Source organism: Chrysemys picta, chromosome 1 (assembly GCF_011386835.1).
Source record: "Chrysemys picta bellii isolate R12L10 chromosome 1, ASM1138683v2, whole genome shotgun sequence".
In the NCBI taxonomy this organism is placed as follows: Eukaryota; Metazoa; Chordata; order Testudines; family Emydidae; genus Chrysemys; species Chrysemys picta.
In genome coordinates this window covers 96,666,794-96,685,101 of record NC_088791.1, presented here as the reverse complement: position 1 = coordinate 96,685,101, position 18,308 = coordinate 96,666,794, and the positions used below count along the sequence as shown (strand labels likewise).

General features: G+C 50.3%; 1 protein-coding gene across 2 annotated transcripts; it reads left to right on the top strand.

Moving 5' to 3' along the window:
* The first annotated feature begins 2,733 nt into the window (after positions 1-2,733).
* Positions 2,734-17,779, top strand: MCM5 (minichromosome maintenance complex component 5). 2 transcript variants are annotated; one of them, XM_005300824.5, is made up of 17 exons: positions 2,734-2,863; positions 3,144-3,331; positions 4,512-4,638; positions 4,796-4,924; positions 6,209-6,381; positions 8,616-8,771; positions 9,319-9,485; positions 10,291-10,462; positions 10,650-10,761; positions 11,648-11,791; positions 12,224-12,289; positions 13,329-13,505; positions 14,012-14,124; positions 14,630-14,758; positions 15,898-16,040; positions 16,725-16,852; positions 17,363-17,779. In XM_005300824.5, the coding sequence occupies exons 2-17, from the start codon at positions 3,165-3,167 to the stop codon at positions 17,462-17,464; spliced, it is 2,205 nt and encodes a 734-aa protein (XP_005300881.2). In that variant the 5' UTR covers positions 2,734-2,863; positions 3,144-3,164; the 3' UTR covers positions 17,465-17,779. The 2 variants fall into 2 exon arrangements, with proteins under 2 accessions (XP_005300881.2, XP_023955845.2); XM_024100077.3 differs by having other exon boundaries at positions 2,798-2,919.
* The last annotated feature ends 529 nt before the right edge of the window (positions 17,780-18,308 follow it).

Here is an 18,308-nt window from a genome sequence, read left to right as displayed (position 1 = left end):
ATAAATTGTAAACCTATCTACACAATATACATAGACATAAAACGTAAAAACTTAAATATCTTACAAACAGTAGCCAATCAGTTGTTTTAATTGTCATATTTGAATTCAGCACATCAAAATACATAATAAATAGCACATTTTATCTCTGAAGCAGATGACTTCTCAAAAATTGTAGACCAGTGTATTTAATCCATTTTAGACCATGCTACTTCTAAGTGTTTATGCAACTCTTAACTTGTCTAATATAATCAAGTTGGCTAAAGTCGTGAGAGATATTAGAGAAAATAAACTATTAGTATACCTTGGGTATTGACCTTCAGGGCACACTATGAGGTCGATCTATATAGCCAAAGTTCTGTGGGGAGAGAGTCACAATAATGAAGACTGATGTTTGGGGAGAGGAGGGTGTTGATTGGATTTGATTTATTGCAGCTGGTTATTTTTTGTCTTGGAGGTGGTCTGTTTTGTATGACTGTATTCTAATTTTTGGCAAAGAGAGCTAGGGCTCTGGAAAGGCACTTTTAAAATATATTCTAATTTGAAATAGGTGCTGAAATATTATGGGAAAGAGTTCCATAGAAATATCTATTAATTAATTAATTAATTACGCAGAGTGTATGTGTTGGAGGATATTATGAGTTCTACTTTCTTTTCTAACTTTTTAAAAATGAATTAAATTCTGGTAAAAGGCCCCAGACCGATAGCCTTAGAGACCACTGTAAATCGACAGAAGAGATTACAGCACAGACACCAGACCTACATTTACCATATAATCACACACAAAGCCAACTGATCTGGAAGGAGTACTAGAACAGTCAATATAGACACAGACTACGAAGTACAGCAAGTGCCTAACAACCAAGCAAATATTTTGCATGTGTATGAAAAACAGAAAACACAGGAAAACTTACTGTAGAGGGTCATCTCTCATCCATATATTATTCATGGTACAAGAACTTGTGCACACTGTACTATTTAGGGTTGCTAATTTTGGTCGGACGTATTCCAGGAACTTTCATCACATGATATGTTCTTTAATTAAAGATTAATCTTTAATTCCTGGAGACTGCAGAACAATCCTGAAGGTTGGCAACCCTAGTACTGCTCTCTGCACGAGTGCTTGTAAACTTGTAATATAACCAGATGCTTTTCACTAGCAACCTTCTTGGAAGTATCTTCTGCTCCCTGGAGACCCTTAAAGTGATTTGCTGCCAGGGGCCTTAGCAGAGCCCAACAGACAAAGGCTACGCTGCTCTGGGGCCAGAACACACTTTTATTTTTTAAACTGAATGCAAAAAAAGAAAAACGACGTTAAAAGCTAGTGATATTGTAACGCTGACAGACCCTGGTCATCGGCAGGTGGGATCAAACAGGGACCTCTGGGGCTTAAAGCATGAGCCACTACTGCATGAGCTAAAAGCCAACTGGCTGTTAGCTAAGGCTGTAGAGCAGACTCATTTTATCTCTTTCTCTCTAAGTGGTCTCACTGCCACTAGATGTGACAGAACACCACACCCAGAGGTGTGTGGGTTACACTTTGTTACAGTAGCACTCGTGCCTGGCAGGATGGGTTCTCTTGGTGCAGTATGGACCGGGGGATGGTTATAGAGGAGCCAGCCTGCTGGGGTGCTGGAACAATTTTTATAGCAGGGATGCTGATGATGGAACCATGTATTTGGTGTATGTTATTACTACTTCAAGCCAGGGGTTGCAGCAGCACCTCTAGTTCTAGTACCACTGCTAGCCTGGGTCACTATAGTTCTGGCAGCTGGCAGGAGCAGACAGGCCACATCAAAGCAGTATGAACCAGGAAATAGGGACTGAGAGGCCAGTTAGTGTTACTACAGCACTCAGCAGTATCAGTGCTGTATGGACCAGGGGATAGTTATTGAGGGGCCAGCTTGTGTTACTATGGCACTGGGGCCCAACGCAACAGGCCATATCAGTGCACTATAGACCAGGGAACAGTTATCGAACAGCCAATTTATGTTACTGCAGCACTGGGGCCCAGCAGAATGACCCATATAGGAGCAGTATGGACTAGGGAACAGTTATCTAGGGGCCAGATTGTATTACTATGGCACTGGATCCTAGCAGGACGGGCTGTATTGGAGTCATATGAACCAGAGACAATTTACCGAGGGGCCAGTCTGTGTTATTATGGCACTGGGGCCCAACAGGACAGGCCATATCAGCACAGTATGGACCAGGAGACAGTTATCCAGGTCAGTCTGTGTTACTAAGGCCCTGGGGCCCAGGAGGCCAGGCCATCTCGGCACAGTATGGCCCAAGGGACTGTGATGGAGGGCCCAGGTTACTGCAGCTGTTCACAAGCCTGATCCGCACTAGCTGCGCCCTGCGGCTGCCCTTTGATTCCCTCGGGCCCAGCCCCCCCTGGAGCGATGGGCGGGTGCCCTGCGCCCCTGACCCCAGAGGGCTGATCGCTCCGCCCCCCACCACTGGTCGCAAAGACAGAGCCACGTGCAAGGATAGGAGCTCCCACCGCGCTCCCCCGCGCCCGACCCAGCCGCCATCTTACTCCCTCCCCTTCACTTGTCACTTCCCTCCAGACGGGTTTTCGCGCCAAACTGCGCCTGACCACACGGGTGGGCGGGGAAGGGGCGGGGCTTCGGCACCTCCTCCAATCCTCTTCCGTCTCCATGGCGACTCCCCGCTCGCTTCCGGATCAGACTGGACTAGGCGGAACGTCGCTGGGCCAATCACCGGCGTCAAGCTCCAGACTGGCCAATAGGGGTGCGCGTCTCCTACCTCGGTAGAACGTTTCTTGCCCCCCCGCCCAAATCCCCAGTTTTGCCGCGAAAACCGGCTGGTCCGCGCGTGTCCGCTACTGGGGCGATACGAGGTGACTGAGCCAGGGGGCAGCGAGTTATCGGGAGATCTTGGCGGGGGGCAGAGGAGGTGGGGGCGAATGGGGGATGCCCTCGGGGGTTGGATGGGGAGTGGGGGGGGTTGGATGGGGGATGCCCTCGGGGGTCAGGCCGTGGGGGGTCGGATGGGGGATCCCCGGGGGTCGGATGGGGAGTGGGGGGTAGATGGGGGTTATTGCAGGGGTGTGTCAGACGGGAGCGCTCTCTGCGGAGGGAGCCGGGCTAATCTCATCCACTTTTCTGCGGCTTGCCCAGGGCGGTGGAGCAATCTTCGCCATGTCCGGCTTTGACGATCCCGGCATTTACTACAGCGACAGCTTTGGGGGCGACCCGGTGGCAGATGAGGGTCAGGTCCGGAAATCCCAGCTGCAGAGGCGGTTCAAGGAGTTCCTGAGGCAGTACCGGGTGGGCACGGACCGGTCTGGCTTCACCTTCAAATACAGGTGCTGCTGAGACAGAGAAGGAATCCCTCCAGCCAACTCTGCCTGTAGCTATCTGCCTTCTCTTCTCCCTTTGAAGGGGCAGCTGTTAACTTTCCTTCTAGTGTGGGTCCAATCTAAATAATTGTTAGCGCTTACATAGCGCTTTCACCTGTAGCTCCCAAACAGCTTTTCACTGGATGGTCAGTGTCATCATCGCTGTTTGTGCAGGTGGGGAAACTGAGGCACTGAGAGGTGTAGTGATTTCCCTGGGATCACACAACATGCAAGTGACAGAGCAGGGAATGAAACCTGGTTCTGTAGACTCCCTGTCCAGTGCCCCATTCACTGGATTCCCTCCATGGCCTGCACTGCAAAGTTTGGCTCTAGATCTGAATTTCAAGTCCCCAGTTTCATGTTTCAGGGTGTTTAAATCTGGGGTTTAGTTTGGGTTTCTCTTTAGTGTAAGTCAGTAATGGGTTTTCATCCCATGTGTTTTGAGGTCTGTGAGGATCCCTCTGTGGATTAAATGTATTTTTACTTCATGCATTTTTAAACTGCAAGGTCTGTGATTCCTTTGTTTATAGACTAAGTGCTGAATTATTTGCAGGATGCAGGGAAATAAACAATGGGCACAGATCACCCAAAGAGACTGAGAAATAACCAACCATCCATCTTTTATTTCCCTGCATCCTGATTTTTAAGGTGAACATCAACAATTCTTATTACATCATGCATTTTAAAATCCATAATTTGGGTGTGATGGACCTTATCATTTGTGCTTGAAGTATGTGAACAGTCTTATGTGAACAGTCTGTGTAACTCCGATAGCACATTGGCACTAAATGTTACATGTACCATCAGGGCCAGAACTGAGCCAGGTTCCATTTGAACACAACTTTAGAAAATGTTTGAATGCCCTCTGAAAAATCTGCCCAGTAGTCTGTCTCCTCTGTCTCCATTTCCTCTGTATCCCTTATGGAGCTCTCGTCACTTTCCTAGATCACCTTCCTTGCCAAGGAACCTACAAAATCTGTCCATTCTGCTTCCAATTTAACTAGAAGGTCACTTTGAACAATTTATAGGGTGGTGACTGGGACCTTTATGTGGTGGTTCCTTGCTCCTAGGCTTGCTGACTATATGCATTTGCTAAGATTTGCATGATGCTTTCTGCCCTTCAAGTCGTACTCTTGTCACCTTGCAGGGATGAACTCAAACGGCATTACAACCTGGGCCAGTACTGGATCGAGGTGGAGATGGAGGACCTGGCCAGCTTCGATGAGGACCTGGCAGATTACCTGTACAAGCAGCCTGCAGAGCACCTGCAACTGGTAAGGATGGGGGATACCATGGAAAGGAGGACTACTGTAAGAGTAGTCTTAGAACTGGCATACTGACAGCTAATCATGGGCAGTCAGGTAACCACAATAGCCCCAAGGATTCTTCTTGGTGTGAATGGCAACTTGAGCTATGTTGTTCCCTCCCCAGCTGGAGGAAGCGGCAAAGGATGTAGCAGATGAGGTCACCCGTCCTCGCCCAGCAGGGGAAGAGACACTTCAAGACATCCAGGTCATGCTGAGGTCGGATGCCAATGCAGCCAATATCCGCAGTCTGAAGGTGAGCTGAATCCACTCATGGTATGGAGCAGTGGGGACAGGAATTGTCCACTGGTGGATTTGACTGAGGCGAGAGCTGCTAAAACCTGATGACTTGCTCAAGGCTTAGTTGGGAGGAATGGGGGTTGGGTTGGATAAATGGTTTGGGTTTTGACCCATCTCTGCTCTGTTTATCAGGATAACCCTGTACCAGACGACATGTATTGACTTACTACACTTGATGGGACTCGTTAGTCTTAGGGTTGCTTTACACACAGTTGTTGTAACACTTGAACATTGGTTTGAGCCAGTATAGTTAAAGCAGTACATTCCCTTAGTGTGGCTACATTAACGCCAGTATAAAGGTGCTTACGCTGCTAAAGCTTATTCCCATACATTTAGGAAAATAAGCTATACTGATACAAGGCACCTTTATGCAGGTATATCCATGTCCATGCTAGAGGATGTAGCAGTGTAACTACTTAAGTAAAATATCCCCCTCCCCCAATTGAAGTAGTTAAAATGATACCAAAACTGTGTGTATGCCAGGTCTTGTTACTGTTTTGGTGGCAAAGTGTCAGTGGATTGGTATTCTGATCTGTCTGTTCATTAGGTGGTGAGAATTATTTCTGCATCTCTGAGAGTCTTTCTGGGGAGCTCTGCTTTCTTCACCACAAACTTCTCTCTGATCAATACACTGCAAAATGCAGCAGGAAGAGACACGGCTATGAAATAATGAAGCTTCTTGTTAAAAAAGCACAGCCCCTTCCCTCTGGTCTGTGGCTGTGTAGTGCCACCTGCTTTGTCTGTGTGGGGGGGAATGGCTCCTTCCCTGAGATGCACACCACAGCTTTGAGCCCTAATGCGTTACAGGGGAAGGGCTTGGAAAGGGAGCAGGCCCTTGGCGGGGAGGGAGGAGGGGTTCAGCAGAGCACCGTTATTAAGATGATGCTCACAGCACATGCTAAAGTCCAGCTATTTCATTTTTCATTTGCAAATGGAACCAAGGAGAATAACTGACCTGGTAGGCTATTATATGGATCCAAACTACTGACCTAACATATTCTGTGGGGAGGTGTGTGTTTGGGCGGGGGATGGCCATGTTAATTCCAAACACTCCTCCTTGATTCCCTGTATGGGCTGCTTTCCCCATGTTTCCCACAAAGCATCATACTCCTGATCCTGGCTGCTTTGTGTGTGAAGGCTGCTGTGTTTCCCCGCCCCCTGTCAGGCTCTCTGCCATGTTGGGGTTTCCCTTCTCCCTGTGTGAGCTGTTTTCTTACCACCCCCACCTCTCCTTCCTCAGTCTGACCAGATGTCCCATCTGGTGAAGATCCCTGGGATCATAATTGCTGCAACTGCTGTGAGAGCCAAAGCCACCAAGATCGCCATCCAGTGCCGCAGCTGCCGTAACACCATCAGCAACATCACCGTGCGCCCTGGTCTGGAGGGTTATGCCCTGCCCAGGAAGTGTAATACGTAAGCAATGGGAGTCCTTTCAGGAATCCTGGGTAGGGTGGGGAGACCAAATGCCTACTCAGTCTTCCTGGGAGTCCCCCTGGCAGTGGATGCTGCATGAGTAGTTCTCACCTGGTGCTGGGATCTAGGGGACTGTCATCCAGCCCTTTCCTGGATGGAGAGTCCTCTCTAGTCATCAATAAGTCGGTGGTGACTAAGTTAGTTGAGATGTGAGTTGAAGGCCTTGCCAGGTCTGCATGTGTTGGGGGTTAGGGTGGTTAAGGCCAAATGTTAGCTACCAGAGTAGCGCAACCATACTGAAGTGTGGCCTCTGCCCCCCTCCCGAGCTTAAAGGGGGCAGTTACACACATGCTTCCCTCCTTCAGCACCTCACCTTCCCCAAAAGTCCTCTCACTGCCTTCACAGAATCACAAAAGTCCTTAAGTACCTGCTGAGTACCAATGGGCTGCTCACCTGGCCTGAGCTTTAAAAATAGATGGTCCTTGTCTCCCAAAGCTTCCAGTCGAAAAAGACTGGCTTTTTACTAATAGTTATAATTGCTCAGTCACCAGACAAGTGTGTGTGTGTGTGTAAAGATAAATGAAATGGCCTGCTAGGTCATCTGGTCCATTTAATTAATTACCCTCCCCTGTCCCCAGTGAGTGCATTGTTCTTTACAATGAGCCAGATTGTGAGACACTTTCTCACACTGAGGCTATGGCTACACTACAGTTTGTCGGCAGAACGTATGTCGCTCGGGGGGTGACTAAATCACCCCCCGAGCGACGTAAGTTACACCGACATAAGCGCCAGTGTGGACAGCGCTATATTGGCAGGAGAGCTGCTCCCGCTGACAGCTTCTGCCGCTAGCGGAGGTGGTTTTATTATGCCGACGGGAGAGCTCTCTCCTGTTGCACTGCAGTGCTGTACGTGTAGACATGCCCTGAGTAATATCTTACTCCACAGTATCCCCATTGAATTCAGTAGGGCTATTTATGGTGTAATGTAGCATTCAACATGAATAAGGATATCTTGAAATGGCTCTGCACTTAGGACAGGCTTCCCAAAGCTGCTCTTCCAAGGGATTTGGATGCCCAATTTCCATTAGAAATGAACAGGAGCCGTGTGTGACATGCCAAACCCGCGAAAAAAACGCAGAAATTGGGCTTGTTTTTGGCTTAATTGGCTTGTGAGTTGCTTGTTGGTTAGTTTTTGGCTTGTAGCTTGTTTGGCTTGTAGCTTGTTGGATCTTTTTTTTTATTGGCTCCCAGCAAGTGGGGCAAGGGAGGGAGAGAGTCAGGGGTGCACAGCAGGCCCACCACAGTCCCAGACTGCACACCGGGGGGATCTAGTCACATAGAGTGCTGGGGTTCTTAGGGACTGGCTTGTTTTGAAATGGGCTGAGTTTGATTTCTGGTTTATTGTGAAAGTCGAGGTGCTTATTTACTGCGTGAAAATTGGCAACTGTGTCTCTAGGTGCCTTTTGGAAATCTCAGCTTTTGTTGAAAATGACTTCCACGTCCCTTGGGGAACTATAGACCTCGCCAATAAATCTCAGTGTCAGGATGTTTCCCTGCTATTCAGCCTACACTTTCCCTTTTATCGTTTATCCCACTAACCCTAACTAAACCTCCTGGTACAACTGTAAATAGCTCTTCTCTTCCTTTGTGTTATAGCCTAGTAGGCTTTTGTCCCCACTTACTTGTTACTTACCAAGCTAAGCATATTTAAACCTCTAAAATCTTTCCCCATCCGTTCATCTCTTTTCCCTTAATCGATTTTATTTCTTTTCTCTGAGTGTTCCATTTTGCCTCCCTTTGTCTGTCTAGCTCTCTGGGGCAGGAGCTGGCTCTTACTGTGTCTCTAAACAGCACCCAGCCCAGTGGAGCCCTGATCTCAGTTGGGGCCTGTAGCATTTCTCTTGTGCAAATAGCCTCCTCCAGTTTGTCACTGTCTTGTCAGAATTCAGCATCACAGTCTAAGATGAGGTGGCTTTTCACTTACCAAATCTGCCCACTTTGGGAGCTTCCATGGGGAGACTCTTCTAGGCTTAAAGGCAGGGGATCCCAGCATGCCTTGCTGCCTGCTTCACTTATGGATGGCAATGCTAAAACTCAGCCGGTGTGTTTACAGGGCACTATTCTCCATCGCATCACTGGATGCAAATAGAGCTTCCTGATGGTCTCTCCTGAGTCCTAATGCCACTGACTAGCTTTTGTAATGATCTGTTTCTTTAACATTCTCCCTTTGCTCAGGGAACAGGCCGGCCGCCCAAAGTGCCCCCTGGATCCATACTTCATCATGCCGGACAAGTGCAAGTGTGTGGACTTCCAGACCCTGAAGCTCCAGGAGTCTCCAGATGCTGTGCCACATGGGGAGATGCCTCGGCACATGCAGCTGTACTGCGACAGGTAATGCCGGTTTCCTTTGCTGCCTGTCCTGAGGGTTGTTTCAAGGAGAGTCAATGGCAGATCCAGCCATTTGCTGGATGAGGTGATTATCTGGGTTTGGATGTATGTTGGGGGTGCTCTCGTCTCCCCAGCTTTTTGCTGGGGGGAAGGATTGGTGGGGAATGGATATAATCTTAGTTGATCCATATTTACATACCCACCTCGCAACAATTCCATGAGGCTTAATGGTTTGCAAAGTGCTTTGAGATCCTTGGATCGTGTGTGCAAAGTTGCTCAGTTACCATCATGAAAGGAGAGGCAAACTGGAGCAGAAGAGGTTTTTCTTTTTTTGTTCGGCTTGAGGTGAAGAGGATGACTTTTGGTGTGAGGTTCCTTTGTCTTGAGTGGCAGCTTCCCTGGTTCTCCAGTGCCAGGAATCTAAACACCTTGTCTAAGTTCGGATGGGAAGGAGAGGAAGAGATGAAGGGGTTTTTCACGTCTCCAGTAGCCTCCCATTCCATCCCTTTCTTATACAGAACTAACATTCCTCTCCCCTTCCTCCTCTCAGGTATCTGTGTGACAAAGTTGTCCCTGGAAACAGAGTTACTATCATGGGCATCTATTCCATCAAGAAATCTGGCCAGACCAAGAGCAAAGGCCGGGATAACGTGGGAGTGGGAATCCGAAGCTCTTATATCCGTGTGGTGGGGATCCAGGTGGACACTGATGGCTCAGGTAAGACCTTACTTTGGTTTCCTCTCCGGCTCAGGATATAACATGGAATTAGATAATCCTCCATTCTGAACAGCCTTTACCTGTGACCTCCCACTAGCGATGCCACGGACGAGAACTGCTTTTCCATACAAAACTGCAGCACACGTCCGTCAATTCCACTCATGTAGCAAAGGTCACAAACTGGTCCAGATGGGATGTAGCATTAGTCCCAGGTTCCCTGTGTATATGCACTTCTGCTTTCTTACACAGCTCTGTGCTGCTTGTGCTTGGTAAAATTAAACAGGAAACCTCATCAGCTTTAAAAATCCAGCTCGTATTTCAAAAGCACGCTCAGTTTTTGTTTTACTCCCGATTCTTCACCCACCCCCAAAGCATCAGGCATAGCTTCCTCCTCCAGATCCTCATTTTCCTCCCCCTAGCATCAATCAGGCCTCTTGAGCCTGCTCCCCACATCAGGCAGTGATCCACGTCACTCTCCTCTTTATGTTGGTTGCATCTTTCCAAGGTTGGTTGCCATCAGCTGAACCAACTTTAAGTCTTGCCTCTTTGTTGCAGAACAAAACTAATGCTGTAAGGTCCTCTACTCAGGGCTGCACTCTCAGGTTTCAATAGCAAACTCCGGTCCCTGCTGTGTATAGTGAACTCAGCCATACTTTCCTGGTGTTACTAAAGTAGTGCCCAAACCCACAGCTGTGCCAGACAGGTGGATTCTGGAGAAAACTCTGGTGGCCAGCCAGGCTTGATCTAGGTTCATCTCTGCTGATGACAGGTTCATTCACAGTTTACTTCCCTCCACCCTTTCTAGGCCGCAGCTTTGCCGGCTCTGTGACTCCACAGGAAGAAGAGGAATTTCGCCGTCTCACTTCCATGCCCAACGTCTATGAGACCATCGCCAAGAGCATCGCGCCCTCTATCTACGGCAGCACTGACATCAAGAAAGCCATCGCCTGCCTGCTCTTCGGAGGCTCCCGCAAGAGGTCAGGGAAATGAATTCGACTGGGCACAGTGGGAAGGGAGCAGGGGCAGAGATGTAACACAAGGCATAAAACCCTTCTGGGATCCTTTTCTGTTTCCTAGAAGCAGAAAGTTTCATGTCAGTGATGTTTGCTTGTGCATTGTTGAACCAGAACACCCCTCACCTCCCCATCCTGCCTTTCTCTGCAGACTTCCGGATGGGTTAACCCGCAGAGGGGACATTAACCTGCTGATGCTGGGAGACCCTGGCACAGCCAAGTCGCAGCTCCTGAAGTTTGTAGAGAAGTGTTCACCCATTGGAGTAAGTGTCCTACGTAACCCAGGTTACTTCTTTACCATAAGACAGAGACTTTGTATCCAAGTGAGTCAGTTTCTTTTTGCTTCACATGTCATTGAGAATCGGAGCCAGTAGATGATTCTATTGATGGATCATGGAGCAGAACAGAAGCCAGAGTGTGTTCTGCAGGGCTTGTGAGCTCGTGGGCCTGTTGATCACAGTAACCAGCAGAGAAATGGGCATAAGGAGTGAGCGAATATGGGTCGGAACTAGAGAGCAGTTCTCACAGGGTCACTTTCTGAACGCAGCCATGGTTTATTGGAATATTTAACTGGGCATATTTTCCCCAGCCTGTTGTCCAAGCTGGCTGAGCTGCGTATAACAAACTGAACTAACGGGGGTTGGAAGATCAGGTGAAATAATTTTGATTGACTGCATCTGTCAGACACCGAGGTCCAAACTGAGACTGAGTGTGGAATTTTATTTCCATCCATGTTTTTCTGCTGTCTTCGACACGTGTATCCGGGCCCCTTTCTTCCACTTCAGTGGGCTGCAGAATTATGTTTGTTTCACTCAAGTGACCAAATAAGCTACTTTCTATATTTAATAGCTGCATCATCTGCCTAGGAGCCCTCTAATTCTTTGTAACCATTAGCCCAAACCCTGGCTAAATAAAGGCCCCTTACTCTGTACCTTGAAGGCTGCCAAGGCTGAATCTCAGCGTGTGCGTGCTGAGGAGGTACTCTCCAGGGCTCGAAATCTCATCTTGCAGCTGCTGTGCCGGCCTGTAGCTATTATGAGGCTGAGGTCACAACCCTGCGCTGGGTTTATTTCATTCTCTGGCTGAGTGAGGCAGATTTGGGGTTGCCATGGTGCCTGACCTATTGTCCTCTTCCTGGCCTTCCCTCAGGTGTACACCTCGGGGAAAGGCAGCAGTGCAGCTGGCTTGACAGCCTCGGTGATCCGAGACCCCTCTACGCGGAGCTTCTTCATGGAGGGAGGAGCCATGGTCCTGGCGGATGGGGGAGTGGTCTGCATTGATGAATTTGACAAGGTACAAACATAACACGCAGAGGGAAAGGCCGTGCCGTGTTTTCTGAGGGTGGTGTGAAGGGAGGGGCCTTGGAGGGAACTGCCGTCTTCCCTCGCCTGGAGAGAAATATATGTTCCGCTACAGGAAGCGAAGGGAGTTCCCCTGGAGGGCGATGTTTTGTGCTGCAGTGTGGAAGGGCGGGGGTTGTTTGTGGTGGATGGAGACCTGTGCCCTATGGGGAAGGGCAGGAAAAGGAGCTGTTATCAGGAGGCAATTGCAAGAGAAGTCTCAATTTGTGTGCATTAAAAATATGTGAAACTTGAGTGTGCTGGAGGAGGAAACAGTGCTGGCTACATGAGGCTGTCCTGTGAGCCCAGGCCTCAGAAAGGGATATTCAGCTGAAATCAAACGGGTATGACCTATTTTATTTTTCCCTCTCCACCCATTAACAAGATGCGGGAGGACGACCGAGTGGCCATCCACGAGGCTATGGAACAGCAGACCATCTCCATCGCCAAGGTGAGCTGCCAGCAAACAGCACTGGCCTCCAACCTGCGTCTAGCCCTCTGTGAAACTGCAGAGCTGCTGCTGAGACTGGGGGAATGTGGGGAGAGAAGGGAGGGTGGGGATGGGAGCTGTAGGAATAGGCCCCTGAATCCAGCTCAGGGCTTCTTGCAGAGCAGAGTGACCAGCTCTCATGGACCCAGGGGTCTTTGCCAGAAGGTGGCTGAGCCTCAAGCGTTGCCCTGGGTTTCCTGCTAATCACTGGTTCTTTGGGGTTTGGAGCTACCGCCTGCTCTGGTCTGGGAGCAGCAGGCCCTGCTCTGGGGCGATCTCTCTGTCCGAGAGAGCCTAAAGGAAATCATTCTCCAGTTCAGCATGAGTGGAACCAAACTCCCAGCCACCCTTCCTACTGGCAACTCTGCCATGCCCCTTGCCACTCAGGCTCACGCCTCAGTGTAACTTTTGATTCCTCTTTCTTCTGCTGCCCTAAACTTGTGGATTCTGCTATCGCCAAATCAAACTACTTCCCAGTATTGCATCTCCACGAGGCACCTGTTCCTCCCCATTTCCATCATTAAACTTGTGATGGGAGGACTCCCTTGAGCACATCCGGGGTGCATCCCACGGCCTCTTCACCTGTCTGTAGAGCACCTCTCATGCTGTTGGGGTTATGTATTAAACGTGGCTTCCACCGATGGGTGACTTTAGTTTAGGGAGGTCTTCCTCAAATGAGGTTCATGTGGCTGTGCAGTTCCAACCCCCTGTGCTTATCCTGCCAGCCTCCACCAGTAGGGACCCTTCCTTGGCCAACTGGATGTCACTTATGGAGCCTTATTTAAATGCTGGTATGTGTGAGGTTTCCTCAGGGCTCTGAGAACCAGAGGTAGAGGAAATGGTTAAATGCTTTCCCCACCTCCACCCCCTGCCATCCCGGGATGCTTCTGTGTGATCCTGACATTGTACACTGCATTAGGAGCTGTATTAAGAGCCAACAACATGGTTATTGTGTTGATGTGGGGCTTGACCTCCACTCCCCCTTCTATTTCCCGTGCAGGCTGGTATCACAACCACTCTGAACTCCCGCTGCTCAGTCCTGGCTGCTGCCAACTCTGTCTTTGGGCGCTGGGATGAAACCAAAGGCGAGGAGAACATAGACTTCATGCCCACAATCCTGTCCCGATTTGACATGATCTTCATTGTCAAGGATGAGCACAATGAGGAGCGAGATGTGGTGAGGGCAGGTGGCGGGCTGGGTGTTGCGACTTGCCTGGGTGGGTAGGACACATGCAGGAGGATTAGCTGGGAGCAATGTTGGGGCAGAGGATTTGTGGAAGGGGCAGTGGAGGAAAGTGTCTGCCCAGCTCACCTCCCCAAGTGTGTCCGGTGCCAAGTGAGTTATTTGTTTTGAAGTACCTTGCAATGGACCTGCTACCTGTTGCCCTTCTTTAGCAGGGCTGAATACAGCACAGCCACTTTGGGTCTGGGGAAGGGAACAGAAATTTGGCAGGGACTGGAAGACCGAATTAAAGGTGTCTCCTGTGGTCCCAAACTCTGTGCACTTAGGTGCTGTCAGGTCAGAGCTTTAGAACAAAGTGCAAGGCCTGTTTGTTCTCCTGGCTTGCCCCAGATGAGAAGGGTGAAGTGGGCTTGTTCTCTTTTGCCCTGGCACCTTCTGTCTGTAGCATTTGAAGGGCGGAGGGAATTCTGTTATCCACCTCTTCTCTGCACTGTTCCTAGACGCTGGCCAAACACGTGATGTCGTTACACGTGAGCGCCCTGACGCAAACCCAGGCGGTGGAGGGCGAGATTGAGCTGAACAAGCTGAAGAAGCTGATCTCCTACTGTCGAACGTACGTCTGCAGCGACTCTCGGGTGATGTGATGACTGGGCCAGGCAGCAGAACCACATGCAGGCTGCAAAGCTTGCTGGGAATGTGCTGCGTGGTGCCATGCTGATGTGTTCTCTGCCGCTCTCAAACTCCTGCTGGGACTTATGGTTACGCTCAGCAATTCTGGACCTGCTGCTGGGCCGGTCACCTCCTTGAAGTGACTTCACTTAGGCGGGCCCAGTGTCAGACCTGTAATTCCTTAGTGGGGGCCGTCAGCACTCCTCTTCTACAGTCAGCCCCCAGCGTCTTGGGTTATTTCCACACCTGGTTCTAAGGAGGGCAGGGTCACCTCTGTTCGAGATACCAGCTGGGCAAGTTCTCACCAGGGCCTGGATTTTCACAAAATCTGGCCTGGATTGTGGTGGCAGGGGAAGAGGCTTCACCATTGCACTGCCTAGGTAGGGGGGTGGCACTGTCTTTTCCCAAGTACTGTCTGGTTCATGGCGCTTCCTGTTCCCTTCTGACAGGAAGTGCGGCCCGCGCCTTTCGGCAGAGGCTGCAGAGAAGCTGAAGAACCGCTATGTCCTGATGCGCAGCGGGGCCCGCCAGCATGAGCGGGAGAGTGACCGCCGGTCCAGTATCCCCATCACTGTCCGGTGAGAGCACGCATCTGCCCGGGTGCAGGGAAGGACACAACAGGGATGGGAACCCTAGATGCTTGGGGTAATACTACAAAGGGAACATGGCCAGTGCTGCCCAAGTCCCTTGAGAATGGAATAGGCTCCGGGTGACCCCAGGCCTGCATTGAGTTGGACCCTGTTAAAGCTACCAAAGCTAAGTACATGCTCTAAGGCTCTTCTGTAAGTGCTTCGCTCCTAAAGATGGCTGCTCCTCTCTTCTCCTTCTCCCCCTCTGCCCACCCAGCTGTCCTTACCGTTACTGCCTTCTGCTGGTGTAGGGATCAGGGCTCCAGTGCAGGCTCTCACATAGCCCTGTGACTTCCATTGTTGAGAGCTTCACTGGAGGTAGAACCACCTAAGGGAAGGTGGCTAGGGCAGACTAATAACCTACAGATACCAGTGGGTGTCTCCAGGCTGCACGTAGATCTCGCTTATGGTGGGAGTGGAAAAGGAGAAGACTGCTCCTTCTGGCCAGAGTTCCCCCCCATTTTCCTTCTCCCACATTTTTAATGGACAACAGTGGCCTGAGCTAGCAGAGTGTCTGCTTAGTGGTAACTGTGCACAACTATCCAGTGCTTGGGGAGGGCCCTGCCTTGGGTTAGGTGTTTCCCTTGGGTGGGAGTGGTAGTCATTGGGGAAAGACGTGGGACTCATAGACAAGGCCAGAAGGGATGATTGTGATGATCTAGTCTCCCCTCCTGTATAACACAGGCCAGAGAACTTCCTCCAAAATAATTCGTAGCGCAGAGCTTTTAGACAAACAGCCAGTCTTGATTTCAAAATTGCCAGTATGGAGAATCCACCACAGCCCCTTGGTAAATTGTCCCATGGGCCAATTGCTCTCACTTAAAAATATACGCCCTATTTCCAGTCTGTGTCCAAGCGCCCCACTCCCGTTAGATAGGATGGGAGTGTTCTGCTTTGCACAGCTGGGAGTGTCTGGGATGTGATGACCCTTCCCCAGCTGGTAAAGGACTGTTTTACTCAGCGCTTCGGGATGTATGCAGCAGGCAGTTTGTGGAACGGAGGAATTTCCTGACCGAAGCGGGGAAGGGTTCTGAGGGAGTAGAGGCCCATGGTGACATTGTTAGAAAGAGCTTCCCTGTGGTTCCCAGGCAGCTGGAGGCCATTGTGCGGATTGCAGAGTCCCTCAGCAAGATGAAGCTTCAGCCTTTTGCCACCGAGGGAGATGTGGAGGAGGCCCTGCGGCTTTTCCAGGTGTCCACACTCGACGCAGCCATGTCAGGCAGCTTGTCAGGTGAGGCCCCGAGCGATGTGTTACCCCCTCCCCCCAGAAACCTCTTGCAGTGTAAATCGTCTCCTTTGAGCCCACTCCCCTTTGATCCGAGTGTTCAGAATAAACCCCATCCCTCTGGGGGGGTGCCACACGGCAACCTAACCTGGTGCTGCTGGGTGGCTGTGGTGGTGACTCCCCCAGGCAGGGCAATGCGCAGGGCTGGAGGTGCCCCTCATTCATTCTGTGGCAGGTGTCATCATGTCACTGTAGTCCAGGCAGAGGGTTAGTGTAGTGCCTAATGCTCCCATCTGAAGTCGGGGGGGAGCATGGACTCTCCCAAACCCCAGAGGAGGTGCTGAGTCTGGGTGTTTCCTGGTTCAGAACAGCAAGCCCAGGAGTTACAGGGGTGTGAGGGTTGGATCTCCAGCTATGCCATATTTCCATGGGAAGCAATGGGAAGTAGCCCCTTGACTCTACTGTTCCTTTCGGAGGCAGAGGCTTACCCAGGGGATTTGCAGAGCGGTGTGTTTTTCAGAAGTTGAGATGAGGATTCAGCCTGGATGTTTGCTATTCGGTCACCTTTTGGCTTGCCAAGGGTTGTCCACAGTCTCTTGATTTTGTGGGGAGGGGACAGACTAGAGCTCGTGCGGTATGAGCGAGGTCTTCGGAGGAGCAGGGATCTCTAATCCAGTGTCTCCTCTCTAGGAGTGGAGGGTTTCACGACACAGGAGGACCAGGAGATGCTGTCTCGCATTGAAAAACAGCTCAAGCGCCGCTTTGCCATTGGTTCCCAAGTGTCGGAGCACAGCATCATCCAGGACTTCACGAAACAGGTGAGCCTAGTGGGTGTAGACCTGCCCCCACCAGGGAAGTCTGAAGAGCTGGGAAACCAAGAACCTACAAGATAGCTATGGCTGTGAGGACTTTCCTGAAATGTGGCTGGGCTCCTGCTGCTGCTTGTGTACCTTCCCAGTCAGCTGGGTGCCAGGGAGTGGTGTGAAACCAGGGAGGTGGGTGACTGTCTAGGGAATGCTGTAGGGGTTCTCCATTCTGTGCAGCTGTGTTGGCCCTGGAACCCCACAATGCCTGCAGTTCCAGCTCCTTCCACTATTTCCACTGATATTGGAACAGTCAGAATTCCAATCGACGACGCAGAGAAGAGTTAATCCTGTATTACAAGGCCCTTCCCTATGTAAACGTCTGTCAGTCTGGAATGACTTCAGTGTTGTTTCTCACTGGGCCACGGTGAACTTTCCTGGGTGGGCTGCAGCACCCAGAGCTCATGGCTGTACTGTGAAAGGCTCATAAGGGATTGTCATTCTCCTGCACCTCTTTTTTTCCAGAAATATCCCGAGCACGCCATCTACAAGGTGCTGCAGCTCATGATGCGGCGCGGCGAGATCCAACACCGCATGCAGCGGAAAGTCCTCTACCGCATCAAGTAATCTCGCTTCCTCACCCTCTTGCCGGTGGCCAAAACCATCCCAGGGGCCAGCTGTTGCGGATGAGGATGCTCCGGAGTTCCAGCAAGGTCTTAATGAAGAGGGAGAAGGTCCTGTAGTGCCGGCCTCTCCTGGTCATGGAAGACGCCTCCAGCTAGACAGCTAAATGGGAGGGCACCTCAGGTTTTAACCAGATTGATGGCAGGAAGGGCTGCTTGTCTTGTATCGCAGCTGCTCCAGGGAACATCATGATATTTTAATAAAACATTACAAAGCTTTTAGTTGCATTAAAACGTCAAATAAAAGGTAACGTTGGTACCAGTGGCTCTTGTGGTGTTCTGAAGAGAGCGGAGGGCCCAGTTTCGTGACTATGCAGGATTCTCCATTGCCTTGTGATCTGCTCTGCTTTGCTCGTGGCTATGCTGGGACTTTCATTTGCATCCCCTGGTAGCTGAGCCATGGGACACATTTCCTCCCTCAAAATGGGCCTTTAGCCCTGTTGATTGAGGTCACGCATACACATGTAAGTGCAAGGAGTGGCTTTCCACAAGAGTTGATCTTTCCCATGAAACATAAACCTCATTAGTGCAAAGACACATTATGCAACCTGCGACGTTGGGCAGAGACGTGCTGGCAGCACATGAGTAACTGACTGGCCCTAGGATGCTGTTGTTTCTTTGTATGAAGCAAAGAAGGAAATCTGTTGCTTCATACAAAGAGCAAGAGGTTGCTTGCTAAGCCTTTCTTCCAGTGTCTAAATGTATGTAACTGTCCTGTGAGGATTAGCTCAGGTATAGAGGCACCTGGCTTGGATTTCTGCTGCAGCGAGGATCGCCTCCTATCGTTA

Excerpts from the sequence above, each read along its gene's own strand:
- MCM5 (XM_005300824.5), top strand. The coding sequence starts at position 3,165 with ATGTCCGGCTTTGACGATCCCGGCATTTACTACAGCGACAGCTTTGGG. Across the intron at positions 4,925-6,208 it reads CCAATATCCGCAGTCTGAAG|TCTGACCAGATGTCCCATCT; the intron begins GTGAGCTGAATC and ends CTCCTTCCTCAG. Across the intron at positions 10,463-10,649 it reads TTCGGAGGCTCCCGCAAGAG|ACTTCCGGATGGGTTAACCC; the intron begins GTCAGGGAAATG and ends CTTTCTCTGCAG.